Source organism: Mastomys coucha, unplaced genomic scaffold, assembly GCF_008632895.1.
Source record: "Mastomys coucha isolate ucsf_1 unplaced genomic scaffold, UCSF_Mcou_1 pScaffold21, whole genome shotgun sequence".
NCBI lineage: Eukaryota > Metazoa > Chordata > Mammalia > Rodentia > Muridae > Mastomys > Mastomys coucha.
Genome location: NW_022196904.1, coordinates 97754376 through 97774375, shown reverse-complemented (window position 1 = coordinate 97774375; position 20000 = coordinate 97754376). Strand labels below are relative to the sequence as shown.

The window sequence follows — 20000 nt, the reverse complement described above, 5'->3', positions numbered from 1 at the left end:
CACAGAACATAACAGAATATGTAATTAATCTTGGCATTAGAAAGTTTCCTAGTAATATCAGAAATATAGGAGAAAGTTTCCTTATAATGGTAGGCTATCCATGTAACTGTTGCCTAGGCCTTAACATTTTACCTAGGTCCTAACACACACATGTAACAATTAAAGAAAAAGAGCCTTACATTTGTTTGTTTGTTTGTTTTGGTTATAAAATAGCTAGACAGAAAATATTCATGTGTTAAACCTACTTTCTAAGTTGATCCAGAGGCCCTTGTTCTCCTAATGTCCTAATATCCTTCATCTGTCCTCTCTGGCTCTGACATGTTTTCTGCCTCTTCTTCCTTGGGATTCTCTTTTCCTCAGAGTCTACATGGAGGCTTATCACTTTGATCTTTTCTCATTGTTGGGTTGGCTCTGGAGTTCACTCAGGGCTGATTTAGCCCTAATAAGTCCAGTTTACACCAGGTGTGTCACAAGTCTCCTGGATAGTAGACCACAACTGCTCTTAGGATGTTCTTAAGGATCATGTTTCTTCCCATTTCGGTACTCATTAGAGACCTAAGAAACTGTAGATCTCAGCAAATTCTAACTTCCCTTCCTTCTCTGAACTCTTATGTCTGGTTCCTATTAACTCAAAGAGCTCAGTGAGCCCCCTCCACTTCCTTGGAATTACTGTGTACCATTTGTTTTGAAGGGCTTGAAGATTTGCAAAAGATATAAACAGACATTTCAGCAAAGAGGATATACAGATTGCAAATACATACTTTAATGCATGTTCAACATTATTTTTCTCTAAGAAAATACAAATTAAAACTAGAATAAGATAGCTGGGTATAGTAGTGCACACCTTTAACCTGAGCAGAGGCAGAGGCAGGTTGATGGATCTCAGTGAGTTCAGGGCCAGCCTGATCTATATAGCAAATTCCAGGCAAGAGGGTTACATAGTTAGACACTGTCTCAAAAGAAAAAAAAAAAAATTAGAAATACGATGTTTCTCCAAACCTTTTAGAAAGACCAAAACAAGAAATAACAGCAGCAGATTGAGATGCAAAGGGTCTATCATGCATACCTTGCTAGTGACATGAATAGGATGCATGTGTATTAGTTACTTTTCTGTCTCTGTGACAAATTACCAGCTTTGCTGATAGCAGGGAAGACTTAGTGGAACATCCCATTTCATAACAAGGAAGGGCCAGAAACAGGGAAGTGGCCAGGGATACTATACACCCAAGGATCCATTCCCAATAATCTGTGCTCCTCCAGCTAGGCTTCACCTCCTCCACAGCCTCCCAAAATAGAACTATCAGCTGGCAACCAAGCATTCAAAGTATAGCATGTAAGAGGCACTTCGTATTCAATCCACAAGAGGATGTTTTGGAAAATGATGTAGTAGTTTGTTTAAAAACCTAAGCATGACAATTCTGTGCATTATAGCAGTTGTAGCCTTGATATTTATCCCCAAGAAATTAAGACAGGGATATGTAGAACTTGTACATGAATGTTGATAGCAGCCTTATCTATCCAGAATCTGTCCTTTAGCAGGTGAATGGGTTAAATGGTGGTACATGTACTCCATAGTATACCTACCACAAAGCAATAAGAAGGAATGGATTATTGGTACATGCATAGAATTTTGCTGAGCAAAGAATAGAAGATTATTTTAAAGGTGAATATTCTATATGTATTATCTTCAAATGGCAAAGTTGTGGGGATAGATAACAGACTAGTAGTTGCTAGGGGTTAAGGAGTGACATGCCAACAGGACAGGGTGGGTGTGGTCATGAAAGGTAACATCATGAGGCAGCCTGTGGATGGATGCATTCTCTGCTATATTTTCTTTTTATGTATGTTTAATGCATGCATGTGTGTGGGGTACCTGTGTATATATGCATTCACATGTGTGTACAGGTGACAGGTTGAGGTCAGGCATTTTTTTAACTGGCAACTCCCTTATTTATTGAGGCAGGAACTCTTGTTTAAACCTCGAGCTTGCTAACTTCACTAGTCTAGCTAGCCACCTTGTCTTGAGGATTCTGTCTCTGCTTACTAAGCAGAGACAGGCAGGTCTTTCATGCCCAACTGTTACGTATGACGGTGCTAGGGATTTAATTCCAGGCCTTTCCATCGAGTCACCTCCCAGCACCTGTTCTGCTATTGAAGGTATCTTGGTTATGATATTAAGCTATATTTTTCTTCATGCCACTATTGGAAGAAACCAGAATAACCTGAGATTTCTGTGTTTCTTATAACTACATGTCAACCTATACTTATCTCAAGATAAAAAGATTAATTTATTGAAAGTAACACAAGAAGTTATAACAGAAATGTTAATAGGATAGCTTTCCATAAATAAAACTTTCACCTTTTGTAGTTAAGATAGTATAAGAATTTAAAAGATAACACTGGACTGGAAAATACAAATGGACTATAGCAAATATGGATGAAAACAAGTTTGATAGGCTTAGTATATAAAAAGTTCTATGACTAGTGCAGGAGTCACTAAAATGTTCACAGTTGAATAGTTCACAAAAGAAAAAAATGGTCAGCTGTAAAAACTGTGAGAATGAATTCCAGCCTTGCTAATCATCAATAAAAGAAATTTCTTTGTTCTTTCAGCATGTAAATTTGTATTTACAACCTTATTCCCAATATTACTCCCTTCCCCATCATTTTCTACTGCCTTGTAGGTTGTGTTGAGATCACATGGAGTTTAGCTGTGGTACTAACTTATAAAAATGTGCTTTTTTCCTGCTTCAAGTATTATTTAACCATGGTATTACATTTCTTGCATATTACCAATGATTGATTATTTTACATTGATAAGTCACCCTTTCCCCTTTTTTCCTCCTTTACACCTCTTCCTCCTCTCTTTTTCAGAGATAAACTCTTACCATATAGCCTAGGCTGGCCTCAAACTCTTTGTCCCCTTGCCAGTGCCTCCTGAGTGCTGGGATTTAGGCATAGACAGCTGAATATGACTTACTTTCCCCCTTCTCTACTAGGAGTTGAACTTAGAGTCTTTGAATATGCATTACTTGCATATTAGAGAAGTGCTTCACCACTGACCTCCATCTGCAGTCCATTTAAAGGCATCTTTTGTGACAGGGTCTCACTATGTTGCCTTGAACCTTGCCTCAGAGGTAGCTAGGATCACAGGCCTGAGCACCAAGCCTGCCACCACTTTCTTATATCTGGCTTTACAGTTGCTGAAATTTAACTTTTGGTAAATTTTGGTATTTCTGACAATGTCCTGCTATGGTTTTGATGTTTACATGTTAAGGTATAGTCCCTGAGCCACTGCTACTTGGATGTGAACCTTTAGGAAGTGGGACCTCAGGGAAGGCCCTTAGCCCTTTTTGTGGGTGCCCTCAGAGGTGACTTTGTGTGGCACCCCAATCACTTCCTTTTTACTTTCTGGCCTTTGTAAGCAATTTGGCTCTGCCACTTGCTTCTGTTGCAAGGTGCTGCTCTTGCCAGAAGCCTAAAGCAATGGGCTGCCCAGTCTTGGGCTAGGCTCACTAGACCCTTCAGCCATAATAAACCTTCTTCTTATGAGCTAATTATCTTAGGCATTTCATTGAGGTGATATAAAAGGACACATTCACTTAAAGCATTTTTACTCTATATAAAGTACCATACCTTCAGAATACTTGGATATGTATATGGAGTTTTCATCTTGCTAGAATATTCACAACAATGCCTTTCCTTAAAAATCTGAAAATCCAGCGCTAGAGACCCAACTCAGTGGGTAAGATCATTGATTGCTCTTCCAGAGTACCTGGGTTCAGTCTCCAGAATCCACATGGGTACTCACAATCATCTGTTACTCCAGTTTGAAGGGATCCTTCCCATCTCCTTGGGCACTAGGCATGTGTGTGACACACAACCATATGTGCAGGAAAAACACTCACGTATTTTAAAAAAAATCTGAAATCCTTCTTCATTCTGTACTTTTCATTTGATTGAAAACAAGAAGTATTGTTTTGGTCTGACCCCTTTTCTCAGTAGGTAGCCTGGAATTCATTTTCATCTTATATTTAAAAATTTGAATTCTGTCACAGCCATTGGTTCTGTCTGTGTAAACATGAATGTGTTTTTATATTACTTTTGCCCAGCAGTTTGTGAACCTTTCTTCAGTGAGTAGATGTTTTCTTTCATCCTTTTCTTATTAATGCTTTGATGTTGATTTCAGTCTAGTAATTAAAAATCAGGTACACTGATCAACCTCCACAGTTTCTCAGAATTTCCATTTCTTTGTCATTTATATCTTGTTACAGAATTCTTCAATGTGAACTTCTAATATATGGATTTAATTTTCAGACATATTCATCTTGAGCTTGTGAGCTTTATTCATGAGTATAAATTTTTCATCTTGTGGTCATGCCTTTCTGTTTACAGTAGTTCTGTTTTCCATTTGCTCTGTATCCTCTTGAATGTCACTAGGAATAAGCTGACATGTTAAATCCTATTTCCTGTGTTGACTATTTATTAGTAGCTGCTGTATGATTTGCTTAGTTTGGTTCTCATGTTTTGAATTGCTGTGTTTTTCATAGAAGCAATGAATCTTTGTTGTTTGTTTGTATTTCTTAAAGATGTTTTAAAGTATTAAGTAAAGTCATTTTACATGAGCTACTTCAGCATTCAAGTGGGTCATTAGTGATAGTTTTGGATTTAATGTTAGTTTTACTTACATATAAATAGTTTTTTTTACTTTTCAATTTATACAGGATATCTTCTTTCTATTCTTTCTCCTTCACTCTATGTATGCCCTTAGAGCTAAAATAAATGTCTCATAGCTAGCATAGAATTGGGACTTTTTATTTTTAAAATCTTTTCACCATTATTCTGATTAGAGAATTTAACCCATCTATATTCAATGTAACAATTGATAGGTTAGGACTTACTAGTGTCATTTAAGATTTTTATTACATTTATTTATGTTTGTGTTTTTATGTGTGTTCATATGCATGTGGGTGTGCACCATAGTATGCATGTGGAGGTCAGACACCCTGTCAAAGCTGGTTCTGTCCTTCCACTATGTTTATCCTAGGGATGGAACTCCAGGTTGTTAGGCTTGGTGGTAAGGAAAGTGCTTTTACTCCGTGGAGCTATCTCACTAGCCTCTGACTGTTATTTTGGTAGTTTTTTTCTGTTCCTTTTGTAGATTCTTTGTTCTTTTCCTCTCTTTCAGCCTTTCTTTATTGTTAGATTTTGTTGTTGCTTTGTTTGTATCTTTAGGTGGCTTGTTTAAAGCTTGGGGTCCCAAGGAGGATGACCTAGAGTTGGAATGAGCTGTAAAACTGAGTCTTCAGAGGCTAATTATTGAAATGGGTCTGGAACCATGAGTCTAAAAGGTCTGGCCTGGTGCTGGGACAGTCTGAGGGCCTATTCTGCATTAGAAAGTCCTGTGGACATTCCGTTAGGTCCTGGGCCTGTGGGATCCAGAGGTGATCTAGAAGCTTGGTGTTCTCTAGTACTCACATCTACTGAAATGAGCATGGTTCCTGAATCCACCAGACTGTGGAAATTAGCTTCAGGTCTGCATCATCGGTAGTTAAGTCTGGATCCCATGTCTACATTCAACAATTTGGTTTCTGATTCTAGATGTACCTTGATTCTGGACAGACACAGACACTGTGGCTGGGTTTCTTAACTGTTTCAGGGTTGGTCTGGAATCTAAAGCTCACTTGTTGCTGGGTAGGCCTGGATCCTGCTTCTGTGGTGGCTGGTAGAATGATTGCTAGGTGTAGGCATAAGTAGAGTCATAGGGCTGCCCTGGGACTTTGTGTTAGCTTGGCTTGATTCCTTAGGCCATGGAGGCCAGGATGACTGAATCCTGGCACAGCTCAATTGGGCCTAGAGCTAACTGGGCTTAGAGCTAGAGTTTAATTGCTTTCCCTCCGATACCAAAACAAGTAATCATCAAAATGAAAAGGTAAGCTTTGCTCTTTATATAGAGTGAAGTCAAGCAAATGGACTTCTCTTGAGAAGTCAGTGGTTGTGATCTAAGCAAGCCCCTGTCATGAGGTTGTGAAGGCCTTGGGTAACTATCACTGTCCATTTTCTATTGCTATAACTGAATACTGGATGAGGTCACTCATAAAGCATGGTGGTTTATTTAGTTGATGTTCTTAGAGTCTAAGAACATGGTGTCAGCATCCATTTGGCATCTGGTCAGAGACTTCTTGCTGGGTCATTGTATGGCAGAGGTCACATAGCCAGACAGAGTAAGCTGTCTTCAGTTTTTCTTCTTAGAAAGATATGAATGTCATCATGTGCAAACTACCTTCAGATTTAATCCTACTTTCTGATTTAATCCCCTCCTAAAGACCTACCCTCAAAATATCATTAATATATAACTTTGAGAATTGAGCTTCAAAAAGGGTTTTGGAAAGGGACACTCAAACCACAGTGGTAGCTGCACTCATTTTACCTAGCACTGTCCACAGTTATTCTGGGAGTGAAGGCTGTACAGCCAAGATTCTGATACTCTTGTCAGTGCTGGTAAGGGTTTGGTAAGAGGGAGCTTTTACATCACTGGGAGAACTGAAATATTGGATGACTCTCCTGCAGAGTATTTGGTGAAGATACAAAGTCTTTTAAAATGACTGTTCTCTTTGGCCTACTCTCCATATTTCTAGAAGGCCATCTTGAGGAATTGGGGTAGATGGTCTTGGTTTATTCAGAGTTCCTCACCACCACATAGTTTACAATGGAGACAAGTTGAAAGGAAGCTGTTCAGATGCCTTATGTAAGATTTACCTTATGTAAGGTAAATCACGTGTTGCACAACATAGAGAAATACCAATGACACATACTAAAGCAAAAAGTATAGGACAACAGTATATATTCTTTATTAAACAACATAATCCTTCTTTATTAAAAAAGCAGGAAATACTATGCATATATGATTTTAAAAGCCAGAGGTAAAAAATTGCCAGTGGTAGGATTCTGGGTGAATTGTGTTTTCTTCTAAAACTTGTTTGTAATTAAAACTAGTAGGAAAAATATAACAAAATAAAGGCTATGCTACCCTCCTAAAAAACCTGGAAAGTTTGAAAAGTTTTATAAATGCTACAATACTTTTATAAGTTTGAATACTTTCATAATAATGTTGTAAAAATGTCTCTAGATACCTCACATGTACCAAAAGATTGCTGTTTTTCACAATTGATGGTGCGAAGTGGTGTCTGTTGGAGCTGAATATGCAGTTATCATCAATGTGCAAATGGATTTGAATTCTGCAGTTTTCCACTGAGTAGTGAGCACCGCAGCTGCCAGCACTGCCATATGAGCTCCCACAAGGTCCATCTGCTGCTCTGGCTTGGCCTGGCACAGACTTAGTTCATTTCATTCCTTACTTGGCAGCACAGCCTCTTTCTCATTATCATAGCCGAGGTTTGGTGCAGTGTTACTCATTTTGCTTACCTGTTTGTTGTTTTTTCCTTTTGTTCCAGCTTGTCAAAATGAAGGTGCCAACAATGGGAGTTCTGTCTCTAAAATGCAGTTCTTGCCCTATGGGGTCTTGGTCATGTCTTGCTAACTTGCCCCTGCTTCTGACAGTTAAAGACTATTTTGGTTGTTTTGAGAAGTAGAAAGCACTATGGTTTATTTTTTAAAGAGCTTAGCATTCCTTTTCCCAGCCCCACCCCCACCAGAAGATTTGGAACTGGTTCCAAATAGAAATTGTAAATATGAGCCTTGAGCTAAGCCCTCTCCATCTGTAATGCTGAAGGCTCATGCTGTTTGCATAATCTTCATCAAGGCTGCAGGAATGAGGGGTGAGACTTACCTCTACTCCAAGCCCCTTACTTACAAAGGATTTTCCTCTGCCTTGGTTTGTATTTCACAGAGCACTGAGACCGTCAGCCAGACTGCTCGGAATTTGTTCAAGTGAAACTTGAGGACTATTAGGACCATCTTAGAGATTTATTGAATGGATTTGTTAGGATAGGATAGCTGTTGCCAGAGAATCCGCTCTGATCCTGACACCATTTATTTTCAAAGATGCTCTTTTTAAGACGTTGTGCTGCTTCCCTCTCTAGGTTACCCAGAAGAGACTTATCCAATCTATGACCTTTCGGATGGTATCAAGCGTAGGCAAGAAACAATCCTGGTGGATTACCCTGATCCAAAAGAGCCCTCTGCTGAAGAAATAGCTGAACAAATGGGAGAGTTAGAAGAGGAAGGATCAGAGGATTTGAGCTGGGATCGTTTGCCCACTGACCCTGGAACCCAGAAAGATAATTGTGTTACCCTGTGTGACCCTAAACCAGAATCGTGCTCCTGCTGTTCTCATGAAGAGGAGGATCCTGCTGTCTTGGCAGAGAATGCTGGTTTCAGTGCAGATGGCTACAGTGAGCAAGAGGAAGCCACCAAGGAAAACTTGCCCCAAGACTTTACAAATGAAGGGCTGGGGGTCACCACTGATAGCACACACACGGGTGGCATGTTGAGGAGGCGCAGCCCCCAGGGTTTTGAGTGAAAGCGGCCTGCTTGGGAAAAGTATCCTTTCCTCAATTTCATCCATGGCCCTGTGCCCTCTGCGTCCTTCTCTGTGTTCAATCTCATAGCCTGGGCCACTACCATGGATACAGTTAATCCTTCCTGGTGCTTGCACACCTGTCACTTTGCAAAGTAGCTATTAGTGTGAACATGGGACAGAATCACCTTTTTCTTCTTGCCTTTCCCTCTCAGAGACACTAACCCATTCAGTAATTGTGTTTGGTTGTTTGTGCTTGCAGGTGGTTCCACCTAGGCAAACGTCTGAACCCTCCTCATAAGAGCAATAGATGATTTACCTGTGAATGATTCATTGAATAGACTTGTTAGGATAGGTTGGCTGTGAATGAGAACTAGGCTAACAGATACTGAGGACTTAAGTTTTAAGAATGAAGATTTTAGATTCCCAAATGCCTTATTCTTTGGGCCTTCAGCTGGTTAGTGGTCCCCTGAGAAAAGCAAGCTCCATTCTGAGCCTAGGGGCCCAGAGCACAGTAATCCCAGCACTTGGGAGGCAGAGGGAGGTGGATTTCTGAGTTCGAGGACAGCCTGGTCTACAAAGTGAGTTCCAGGACAGCCAGGGCTACACAGAGAAATCCTGTCTCGAAAAGCCAAAAAAAAAAAAAAAAAAGAAAAAGAAAAAAAAAGAAAAAAGAAAAAAGAAAGAAAGAAAGAAAGAAAGAAAGAAAGAAAGAAAGAAAGAAAGAAAGAAAAAAATAGCTGACTGAGCTGCAATCTCTCCTCATAGCCTTCTAAGATACCCTGACTCCTCCAGAACAGCAGGCCATGGACTCACAGGCCTATTGGGAGACCATTTCGCTTGTATATTCCCTTGATCCCTAGCTTCTGTTGTCTTTATTCTGTTGAACAGAACTGCCAAATCTAAATGCAACTTTGAATGTCTTCTGTGGCTAGAAGGAATTTGAAGCATTAGTTTGTATACCACAGAGCTGAAGTTTGAGCCTGTTAAGCTACAGGACTGCTTAAGTATGGTGGTCCTTCCAGGAAACCATGTCTTTGTGAGATAAGATGGAACCTAAGAATTCTAACAAGGGTGTGTCAGTTCAGTTACATGAATTGAAAGCTGAAAAGCTGTGTGTCTCCAACAACATTCCCAGTCATGAAATAGGAGACTCAAAATTTAAGTAATTCTGTGAAGCTGGATAATCTTGAGTTCTGTTGTAGCTGGCATGAATATGATACCAGAAGAGTTTGGTGCAGTGCAGTGCAGGAGCTTACTGCACTGGCTGTCCTCAAGTCTGAGACTAAAGTAAGATATTGTCAGCTACTAGAAAGCTCTACATGTTAGTTGGATTAAAGAAGAACCTTAAGAATGAGTCTAAAAACACACTTCACTGTATCAATCCATGTAGAATGTTTGATTGAAATTGTGCAGAATGCAGTTGAACATGTACCAAAGATGGTCTTGACATAACTATGTGTAAAAAGCAATGTAGGTACTCTTGTACTCTTATTTGGGCAGATTGTTTTCTGGATAGTTCTGGCATCTACCATGAGAAGTTGATTTAAGATAGCCCCATGTCACTGGTTCTAATTTTTGTTCATAGGATATAATTCTGTTATTAGATAAGAACTTGCTTCCTTTTCATTCATTTGTTGGACAAGTGCCCTGTGCTGAGTACTAAGAAGACTGAATTTGTTCCTTGAAGAATTTCACTTTAATGTGCGAGTTTGACAGATGCCCTGTAGACCATAGGAAGGCTTGAGATCGTGAACTCTTCAGGCAGATTGCCCTGCAAGTCAGGCTGTGGAATTTTAGATTGGCTCCTTAGGCATTCCAAGCCTGGTTTGGGCATCTGTAAAGTGTGAGGGAAGTAAAAACAGGTCTTACAGGGCTGTAAGTTGTAAATGAGGTAGTCAATGCACATAGGGCAGCTTGCTTATGTTGTTAGCTCATACATAACAATGTATCATGTGGTAGCTGCTTTATTAATTAATTACAGTGTAGACCCTAAACTATAGGAACATAGAAGAACAGGAATGTTCTTGCCAAAGTACCAAAACATTTCAGAAGACTCTTTGTGGCAAGCTAAGAACGTGGCAAGAGAGAGAAAGGACATTTGGGCAGAAAGAGTAGGTTAGCAAGGACAGTGAGGTATATAGATGGATAGTCAGGTGCAAAGGGTTTAGAACCAACTCTGCTATTATTGGGGATCAGCTATGGAAACAGTTCCTGCCAAAAGGAACCTTCATGGTTCTTGCTACTCTAGATGTTAGTTTGCAAATATATAGGAATATATTTGTTTGTATATTCCAGAAACTTTGAAGTACCTATTAGTAATTTTGAATACAGGCTTTTTGTTTGTTTATTTTCCAGAATTGTATCTTTTGGATATGATGATTTTACATGTATATTTAAGCCAGATTGACCAACATCAAGGGGTTTGGTTTCATTGTTGTGATCTTCATTTCTCAGTATTAAGGGCTTCATCAAGGCTTTGCCATTAGGTCTCCAGTGACCTCTGGGGCACCATAGCAGTAGTTGGCCTAAGAAGCCACTGCACATCACCTAGGAGCATGCTTGGTAAGTCAGGCAGCTAATCAGCCAGAAGATCCCTTAACTTGGCTATACAGGAACACAAGACTCATTATCTCAAACTGGGCCTGGGAGGTATGCTGAGTAGAGATGGATTCAGCCTCTAGAAATAATGGCTTGTGAGAACTATGTTCTTTGTATTTAGACTTAGATAATAAAATAACTTATGGTCTGCACTCAGACACTCTGAAAAGAGGAACCCAACTAATACTCATGGCATAATTAAATGTTCTCATTGCTATGTCGAAGGTAACCATACAGGGGGAGCATATAGTTGAGGGCAGTCCTTCAGGGCAGCAGGAGCTAGAGGACTGGCTCACAGGGAGCAGAGAGATGAATGATAGCACTTAGCTTGTTTTGCCCCCTTTATTCAGTCTGGGACCCCAGCCAAAGGGATGATGCTGTCCATAGTAAAGATGGGTCTTCTTCCTAAACTAACTCTTGTAAACACCTTCATAGACAAGTATGTTTCCATGGTGATTCTAAGCCCCTTAAGTTTGCAATCAAGAGTAAACACCAGAGGTAATAGGTGTAAAACAAGATTTTCCTCGGTATGTGCTCTACACAATTTAGTATTTTTCTTCAACCTGATGACTAAACAAACAAAACCCCTTTCCCTTGTAGAACACCCTGTATATGGTCTTTACAAATGCAGTTGCTACAGGAACCAGGCCATGTTCAGGTAGGGAATGATTTGACCCACATCAAAACATTTAACTGAATAGATAAATGAACCCTAATTATAGACCTGCTCTTAAATTCCCCTTTTTATTTAGACAATTTGTATCTACAAAGAACATTTTGTGTGTTGCCTATTGGGCACAGTGATCAGGAAGGATACAGACCAAACTATTCTGTAATCTCCTTAACCATTAACATGCCTAAAACACTTTCTAGTATCAAGAACACAGGACATTCCTTCACTTCAAAGGGTACCACTTTCCTTGGGGATTGACCAGGAATCATGTCCACCTTACAGGACTGTTTGTGAAGTATCTGCTCCAGAATGAAGTGTGCAATGGTAGGTGCTTAGCACCATCACTGTCTTGAATCTCATGCTGCTGGACTACCCAACTAGCTACCCTCTCTATGGCTACTGTGCATGCCAAGAATGGTCCAGAGTCACTCTGGGGTTTGTGTGACTTTATGATGACTCCCTTTAAGAACAACTATCATCATGTTGGCTTCAAATCCACCACAGACTGAGAAAAGTTCCTACTATGTAAGAGTCCTGTTTAAATAGACCCAGCTCCAAGCAAGGCCTGCAGTCACATGGCTGGGCCTTTCCCACCCTTAAGTACTACAGCCCAGTTCTGACTACATGGGCTGTGCCCACCAAGCAAACTTAAGAACTGTCAGCCAGTTCCTTAAGTGACCAGATGATCAGGAGGTGTCTTCTATCCCTATTTTCTCATGCTGTACTGTGGCACCACAGGAGAGGCAGTGTTGATCTGCATGTCACTGGTTTGAAACCCTCTGGGCCCTCTCTGTTGCTCTTACCCACCTGACCCTTTGACGCGCTTAGAAAGGAATGGAATGGAGAACATTTTAGGGGAGACATGCTTTCTTTTTCTCTATGAAAAACAAGGACACAGCAGTCAAACATTTCAAGTTTAATTTGTTGATACATGTCTGTACTTAGACAAACACTAAATTCTACAACATACATAATGTCATTATGGGAAAATACCAAGTTTGTCATTGCACATACCAATAAATAAATTCATTTGCTTCAGAATACCAAAAAGTTTATTCAAAAAGTCACTTAATAAAAGCACAGTTTTGCAAGTTTGTCTAAAACTCCAGATAATTTTGAACAAAAATAAAATGTCTGACCACTCCAAAATAGGAAAAAGACAATCATGTGCAAATTGACATACATGTTTTAGGCGTGAAAACTGGCTAAGTGTGCTCTCAGCTAGAGAAAGTTTGCCTGTCCTCACCAAGCCGGTCACCAGTATGGGGTCCAGGAGGCTGGAGCTGGGCTTCTATGCTACTGAGATGCTCTATAGAACACTCTGCATTTCAACCTCATCTCCCACTCTACCTGGACCTCAGTCGGGGAGGAGAGGGGTGCAGTGTCTTTCTTAGGAAAGAAAGAAGGCACAGTGATGAGCTAGGAAAGGTAGTGACGAGAGCCAGGTCTAACTTTCACTTACCCTAACTCCTACAGCAAGCTCTGACAGGCCTGTATCTTGCAGGGAAGGGAACACACAGAGATTACATAGTTTGCTCAAATGCTCTAGCTGCTCGGTACAGTTGTATGCTCCTAGATCAGCTTGCCTCTGTGCTGAAAACTTAAACCCATCCCAGTACTTAAGATCTTGAAATGACAGAAGATTGCAAGCTGGAAGTGAATTAGGGTGGGTGGCCACACACTGAAAGAAAACTATCCCATAGCCCGTTCTGGAGACTAAAGCAGGTCTACAAGCCAGGGCCTAGGGCAGTATAAGGTCCCAACTCTGAAGGGCAGTTGGGCCCCAGTCACAGTGCTAGGCACCACAAGAAAGCATGCTTTGATGGTATCTGGCATCCTGAAATCCCATGAGGATATCGTAGCTGGGGCAAGGAATACAGAGAAGGGGGAGGCCAGGACTGCTGAGAAGGGAGACCAGGCTGTCCATCTATGAGACAGGTGTTGTGCTTGCAGAGCAGAGCTCCCTGCAGACCCTGTCTAAGCAGTCATCTCTATTGCTTGTTAAACTACTTCTACATAACATTTTGAGGCAAATAGATCTGCCATTTCCAGAAAGGATAAAGAAAAAAAACAAACAAACACCAAAAGAGCCCACTTTACAGTGTGGTTGTCTTGTCTCTGAAGAAGGTAGGATTACTAAAAGTTCTCTTCCAGCCTGTTGCCACACACCATGGCTTCCAATGCCTGTCTTCCCATAGGCACGAACCTTACTCGCTTGCTTCACCTTAGTGTCAAGATTGTTAAGGCATCATCACTACACCATATTCATTTAAAAGGATGCACATCTCGGCTCCTCTTCCAGTGAACTGACACTACACTTCCTTGATAGTCACCTGCTCAGAACCATGGGAGAAAGAGCATGGAATGAAGAGGCACCATCCACAGTGGTCACCACTGCCTCCTTATTCTTTCCTACTCTGATGTGATCTTAAACTTCTGTTCATTGTTTGCAGACTGCCCTTTCCTCTGGACACACATGCACACACACACGCACACACACACACACAGAGAGAGAGAGAGAGAGACAGAGAGACAGGGACAGAGAGACAGAGACAGAGACAGAGAGACAGAGCACCTTGGAGCCAGAAGGACAGAAAAAGCTAGACTTGGAGAGGAGATGGGGAAGCTAACATTACCACTCTGCAGAAGAGCTGTTTTGGAGCAGAGGGTGGAGAGTTTTAGGGTGTGGAGCCAGTAGCACACCACGGGAGCTGCCTAAGGTTCCAGCTGCCCCGCACTCTTACAGACTAGACTGCTCTTCTCATCAATTTGCTACCCAGCCAAGGACCAACGAGAAGAGGGTATGAGGGGTAAGAAATCTTACTGTGGGAGAGGCTAACCCAGGTGATCCCCGGGGCCCTGGTATCTGAAGTCTACTAGCCTGTGTTCACAGGGCCAGTGGTCAAGAAACGGTGTTATCACCAGGAGCTGAGTCTTAAGATCTGACCTTGTAAGGCTGGTCTTGTCACTCAGTGCCCAACAGAGGGGTTTGTGCTGAGGCTGCTCCTCTCCACAGTGGGCTACAAAGTTCAGCCTATTTCCTGGTGCTACCAACTTTATATTCAAATAGCCAAGAGCCCTCTTTTCTGTGTGGTAAAGCAGAGAGCAGAGCCCAAGAGTTTTCCATTGTGCTTCCAGTTCCCCTAATCACGAGGGTCCCCTCCACTCATGAGATTCTAGAAATCAGCCTGTTCAATCTTAAACTTATCAACCCAGAGAAACAGCCTGAGCAGACTAAAGATCTGGTTTCTATCACCTCTAATGTCAGGAGATTTCTCCTTATGAAGTCAGGGAGGAAGGGAGGGCAGACACAGAGCTATGGGAAGGAGATGGCACTGTAATCTTTCATCAGGAGATAGGCCAGCCCCAGCATGGAAGTCCTACTGCCCTGCAGAAACTAGACTGTAAACAAAGGCTACCTCACTGAGGGTTCTCTGATGGAGATGTATGGCTCAGGTGTGTCAGACCCTGCTACAGGTGTGCCTTGCTTAGAGTGTCCAACCCAGGAAGTCTAGATCTTTTTTTTTTAAAGTACTTACTTCCATTTACATCAATCCAGCCTCCTTGCCTGCAGAGCCTCATATTCAAAGCATGACTCACATATCCAAAGCATGACTCTACATGACTCTACTTTTTAAACTTCTACTTAGCCTGTCCAAGCATATCTGCTTCAAAGCAAAAGGTGATGTCTAAATGCTCTTTGCTTTCCACTGGTTTCTCATCTCCATCGAGGCAAGAAACTTCTCACAAATGGCACATGGGCAAGAGCTCGGTGTTCCCAAGCCCACCAAACGAGTGGTGCCGTCCAAGTGGAGGGGATATCCAGGCCCAGCCCAGAACCCTTGGGCTGCCTGTCATACATACACAAAGTGTACAGTGGTCCTGCTAAGGTCTGCGCACAGCTCAAAGTCCTCATAGAGGAACCACGCACAGGCCATATCAGATCAGAATGGTGTGTAAAACCTCAACAGCTTTCAACAGGGAACTGCCTGATTCCCTACTGAAAGGTTTCCAACCTTATACATTAACTCTGAGAGCTTAATCTCAGGAACTGGGAAGGGAAAGGACATGCAGAATAGACCCCAGAAGGTCAGAGTCTAGTTTCTGGGCAACAGTTGGAGCAAAAGAACTTGAGGTTCTCAACTCTGTCATTAACCAGTGAGGTAACCAAGAGACAAGTACCCTGTACTCAGGGATCAGCATTGCTTTTGGTGGACCATACAGAGTACTATCACCTCTGAGCTCCTGTGGCCCTAAGATACCCTCTGCTCCCCTCACCCTGCTCCATCCCCCTAAGAATGGCATACAGCCCTCATGGATCATGGCATGCTGGCAACAATGGGAGCTGAGTCTTCCCAGAGAGGACATTCTTCCTGAAGCATACCATTACTTGAATGGTGACCTAGATCCCATGTGTGTGTCAGAGGTGTTGTGCTGGGGCTGCTGAGAGCCCTGATGTAGGGAGTCTACTGGATGACTCCTATAATCCCCATCCACTCAGATATTTGGCCTTGAGAGCTGGGTTCTTGCTTGTGCAAGCACTGGGCAAATCTGAAGCAACAAATGAGCTAGCATTATAAACCACCAGCTAATACACATAGCCAGGCCCCTGCAATCCTAGCAGGGGCCTGCCACGCACCTATCCCTACCACCCCTAACCCCATTTGGGCCTAATGGGCCCTTTTGAAGTGGGAGTTCTTTCTGCTGACCACCAGACCCTCTGCAACATAAAGCTCAAGTGCCTTATACATACACACATACTCACTGCTCCCCTACCTCCTAGAACACCCATTGTCCTCTGGCTTGTAGGCTGAGTGGATGGCTGAGCCACAGCAGCCCTGCTTGTGCTTCCTCTCCCTCTACCTCCAGCTGAAGAGGCTTTCCAGTGTGGTAAACACAACTGCAGCAGGGGACTGACCCAGGATTGGGTATGTGTGTTGACCTTGGGGCACAGAAATACTCTTTTCCTGTCATACCCATTTGCTGTTCCCCTGCTTCAGCAGCAGAGGCAGAGCAGCCGGTTTCTGGTTGGTAAGGCCAGAAAGCCCACTGAGGGCCTGTGAACAGAGGGTAGGCAGGGCTGTCTTGGCAGGCAGGCAAGCTCCACTCCGAACTGGGCCACCCTAAAGGCAGTGGGGGCCTCTACTCGCAGGCCAGCTTGCTGTCAAAGCTGGACAGAGCAATGGCAAAGGCCTGCAGTGCACACAGTGGGTAGTTGTAATCCATGGTGAACACATCTTCTGCTACCCGGCCAAACTGCATGACGATGTAGTCCGCTGTGGCATGCCCAAGCAAGAATGGTGGAGACAGGAAGACCAGGTAAGACACAGGCCACAAGAGGGAAGGAAAAAGCAGAAATGCCAAAGAGATCCAAAGGATGAAAAAAAAAAACAAAGGTTCAAGAGAATCGTAAGGAGCAAGAGGGTAAAGAGAGGAGATGCATACAGACAGCAGGGCACAAGAAAGAAAAGACATCCATTTAAAGGGTATTCCCAAGCCCCAGACACGCTGGGCACAAAGAATCTAGGGGCAGGGCTCTAAATCACTACAGTTAGAAAGTTCTAACAATAGCCAGATACCCACATCCCATCACTGGCTGGTATGGACCAGATCGGGGTCAGAGGGGGCAAGGGGGCCGGGGACCATGCGTACAGCATCAAAAACAGGGGTTGTAACACTCACGGTCATTGCCATGGATGATCTGGAAGTTCTTCACAGAAGCCTGTGTGACACGCCCGTGGAAGTTGAGTACGTAGGACTGTGTGTCATCGTTCCAGACTGGCGTCTTGTTCTGCAGCTCAATGATGCTCTCTGTGTTCTTGTTCTGCCAGCGTGCTAACAGGGTCTCGTGTTCCTGGTGGGGTGTGGGGAGCTCACTTGTGCCAGACCCAAGACTTGGCATCATAACCACCCCAAAAGGGATCTTTCCCAGGAATGAGGTTCCCTAGACTTCCAGGGTTTTTCAAATTACACCTTGATGGAATTCTTAGAAGATCACATAGAAGTTGGAGCCCAGGAAAGCATTAGATAGAGACTCACATTGCGGGGGCGGATACAGACTCTCTCATGAACCATGTTCATGCCTGGGACGATCACACTCATCTTCCGAGGTCCCTTGAAGCCTAGGACATTTGTCTCCTGGGAAAACAAGAGAATTCGGCACTGGCTACCTAGAAGTGTTTATCCATGGGGAGACTGAACCAGTGAGGTAAAGATGAATAAAATGTCTGCAACATCTGCACTTGACAGTCTAATAGTCACCTCTAAATCCAGCACAGACCAGACTGCTCCCATGTATAGCCTAGCTTGCTCCAGTCAGTGGCAGGTCAGCCTGAGTACAGAGTGCCCTCACTCAAGTGCACCAGAGTCACACAAACCTCGCTCTCTCACACCTCATCCTAACCTAGCCACAGTTTCTGTCCGCCATCCATTCATGTTACACCAGCATCTAAGACCGCCAGACAGCCACTAATGCAACTCCTTGTTTCTGCCCCTGTCTCTCCCCAGCATCACTTCTCAGCACAGCACCCTTGCTGTGTTCAAGGATGTCTTCTTCCCCCTGCTGGAACTGGTGTTCTATTGTCAGGGCCTTGTGTGATCTGGCCCCTACTCCTTAGCCTTATTGCTATCTTAACTCTTCTGCAAGTACTCTGCCCTCCAGACATGTACACACCTGATTTTCACTTCTGATCTTTTCTCAGGCATTACCTTGGCCAGACCCACTCTGCCGTCACTCCTGCAGGTCCACACACACCTTCACATATATCCGTACCTCTACTTGATTTTTAACTCTGAACATTCATCAAGAACATGCCTATTTCATTTACATCCGTTTTATGGCTTGTCTCTCACTAAAGATTTAAATGCCATAGGAGTTTACTGCTTCTATTTACTATGTCCTAAGTCCCTCCAACAGTACCACGGATTCAGATGGTCTCAGGCTGCTTCTCTAAAACTGACCAGCAGGCGGCACTATGGGATCATCCAAAATAACTCAGGAGTCCTAATTGTCCCTAAGAAGTGTCCCTGGGACATCATCTCCCTTTACTTTTAAAGATGAAGAAACCAAGTGTGCCACAGAGAATGCTCTTATACTTCTACCCCAGTCTTGTTCTTGTTGGTATAGTGCTAGCAAGTGCCCCAACTGCAAGCTTCAGTTTCCAGACCACAGAGGAAACAGAATCTCTGTTCTGAAACAATTCTGAAAGGTCTCAGACCCATGCAGTGCCTGGCAATGCAGCTGCAGCAGCCAGATGTGGATGAAGTACAGAAAGGAACTCAGGCCTCTACTTCCTTCTTACCAGAAGCATCCTGAGTCAGGACACAGGATGATTCCCAGAGCTCCCTAGGCAGTTAGCCTGCTGTGGCCTGAACCCTGAAGACAGGTAAAGTCTAGACTGTCCCACACAGGGTCACTCTACAGACGACAGCCCTTTAGACACAGCCTTGACTACCTATCAAGGTAAAGGGGGCAGCCCCCGGTCAGGCACCTGACCTAGGTTCGTGTCTACCTAGGAACTGAGGACTCACATAGCACACTGCTGCCAGCTCCTGGCGCAAGGTTCCACTTTCCATCGTAGAAGAGGATGCCTTCTGAGGGTTGACACCATTGTCATAAACGGTGAACTTGGTGCCCATCAGGTTGGACCTGAAGGGAAGACACACCCAACAGGCTTACATACCTCTTCCCATGGCACAGGATAGCCCCTTCTCTTACCAGGAACCTACAGAGCCTTCATTAGACGGGCCAGAGCAGACCCCGGGACACAGTGGACATATTCTACAAGCTGTTAACTCAAAGGGTTGACTTTCATTTCAGTGAAGAAAATCCAGGGAGTCAGTGTTCATAGGTTTTTTTGGAGGGGACAATGGCACTACTTTTTCTAGAAAGTAAGCAGAGTGGCATCCAGGAGGCCTGAGAGCACTCTGCACCTCACGGAGAATGTCTGTGTCTGTTCTGCCCAGGATGTGTCCAGCTTAAGCTACTCATGTCTTTACTTACTCTTCCTCAATGAGACCTCACTCAGGGCCTCCCCATCTCACCTCCTCAGGCCTTCTTTGCAGGCCTTTCCCTTGGCTCTGACTAGGGACCTGAAGCAACTCTTCCACTGTGGCCTATATCACTGGCAACATCCTGGTTTGTCTTGTCACTCACGCTGGGCCTATTACCCAATACTCAGGAGCAGCCTGGTCCTGTCGGACTCAAGGCCAGTCAGACTCCTTCAGAGATGTCCAAAGACTTGCCAG

At 43.3% G+C, this 20000-nt stretch overlaps 2 protein-coding genes across 4 annotated transcripts in view; one reads left to right on the top strand and one right to left on the bottom strand.

The window, feature by feature from the left end:
* The window catches only part of Ric3 (RIC3 acetylcholine receptor chaperone), a 49690-nt gene extending 36896 nt beyond the window's left edge, over positions 1 to 12794 (top strand). For 2 of the 3 annotated variants that reach the window (XM_031387793.1, XM_031387791.1), the window contains exon 6: positions 8043 to 8802. In XM_031387793.1, the coding sequence (XP_031243653.1) occupies positions 8043 to 8482 (440 nt within the window). In that variant the 3' untranslated portion in view covers positions 8483 to 8802. Of the gene's footprint in view, positions 1 to 8042; positions 8803 to 11935 lie in introns of those variants that run through there. The other variant, XM_031387792.1, reaches the window with a different exon arrangement.
* Tub (TUB bipartite transcription factor) overlaps positions 12655 to 20000 on the bottom strand; it is a 22761-nt gene continuing 15415 nt past the window's right edge. The window contains exons 8-11 of the mRNA XM_031384930.1: positions 19284 to 19426; positions 17793 to 17891; positions 17436 to 17607; positions 12655 to 17029 (exon numbers count right to left, since the gene is read on the bottom strand). Of these exons, the coding sequence (XP_031240790.1) occupies positions 16896 to 17029; positions 17436 to 17607; positions 17793 to 17891; positions 19284 to 19426 (548 nt within the window). The 3' untranslated portion in view covers positions 12655 to 16895. The remainder of the gene's footprint in view (positions 17030 to 17435; positions 17608 to 17792; positions 17892 to 19283; positions 19427 to 20000) is intronic.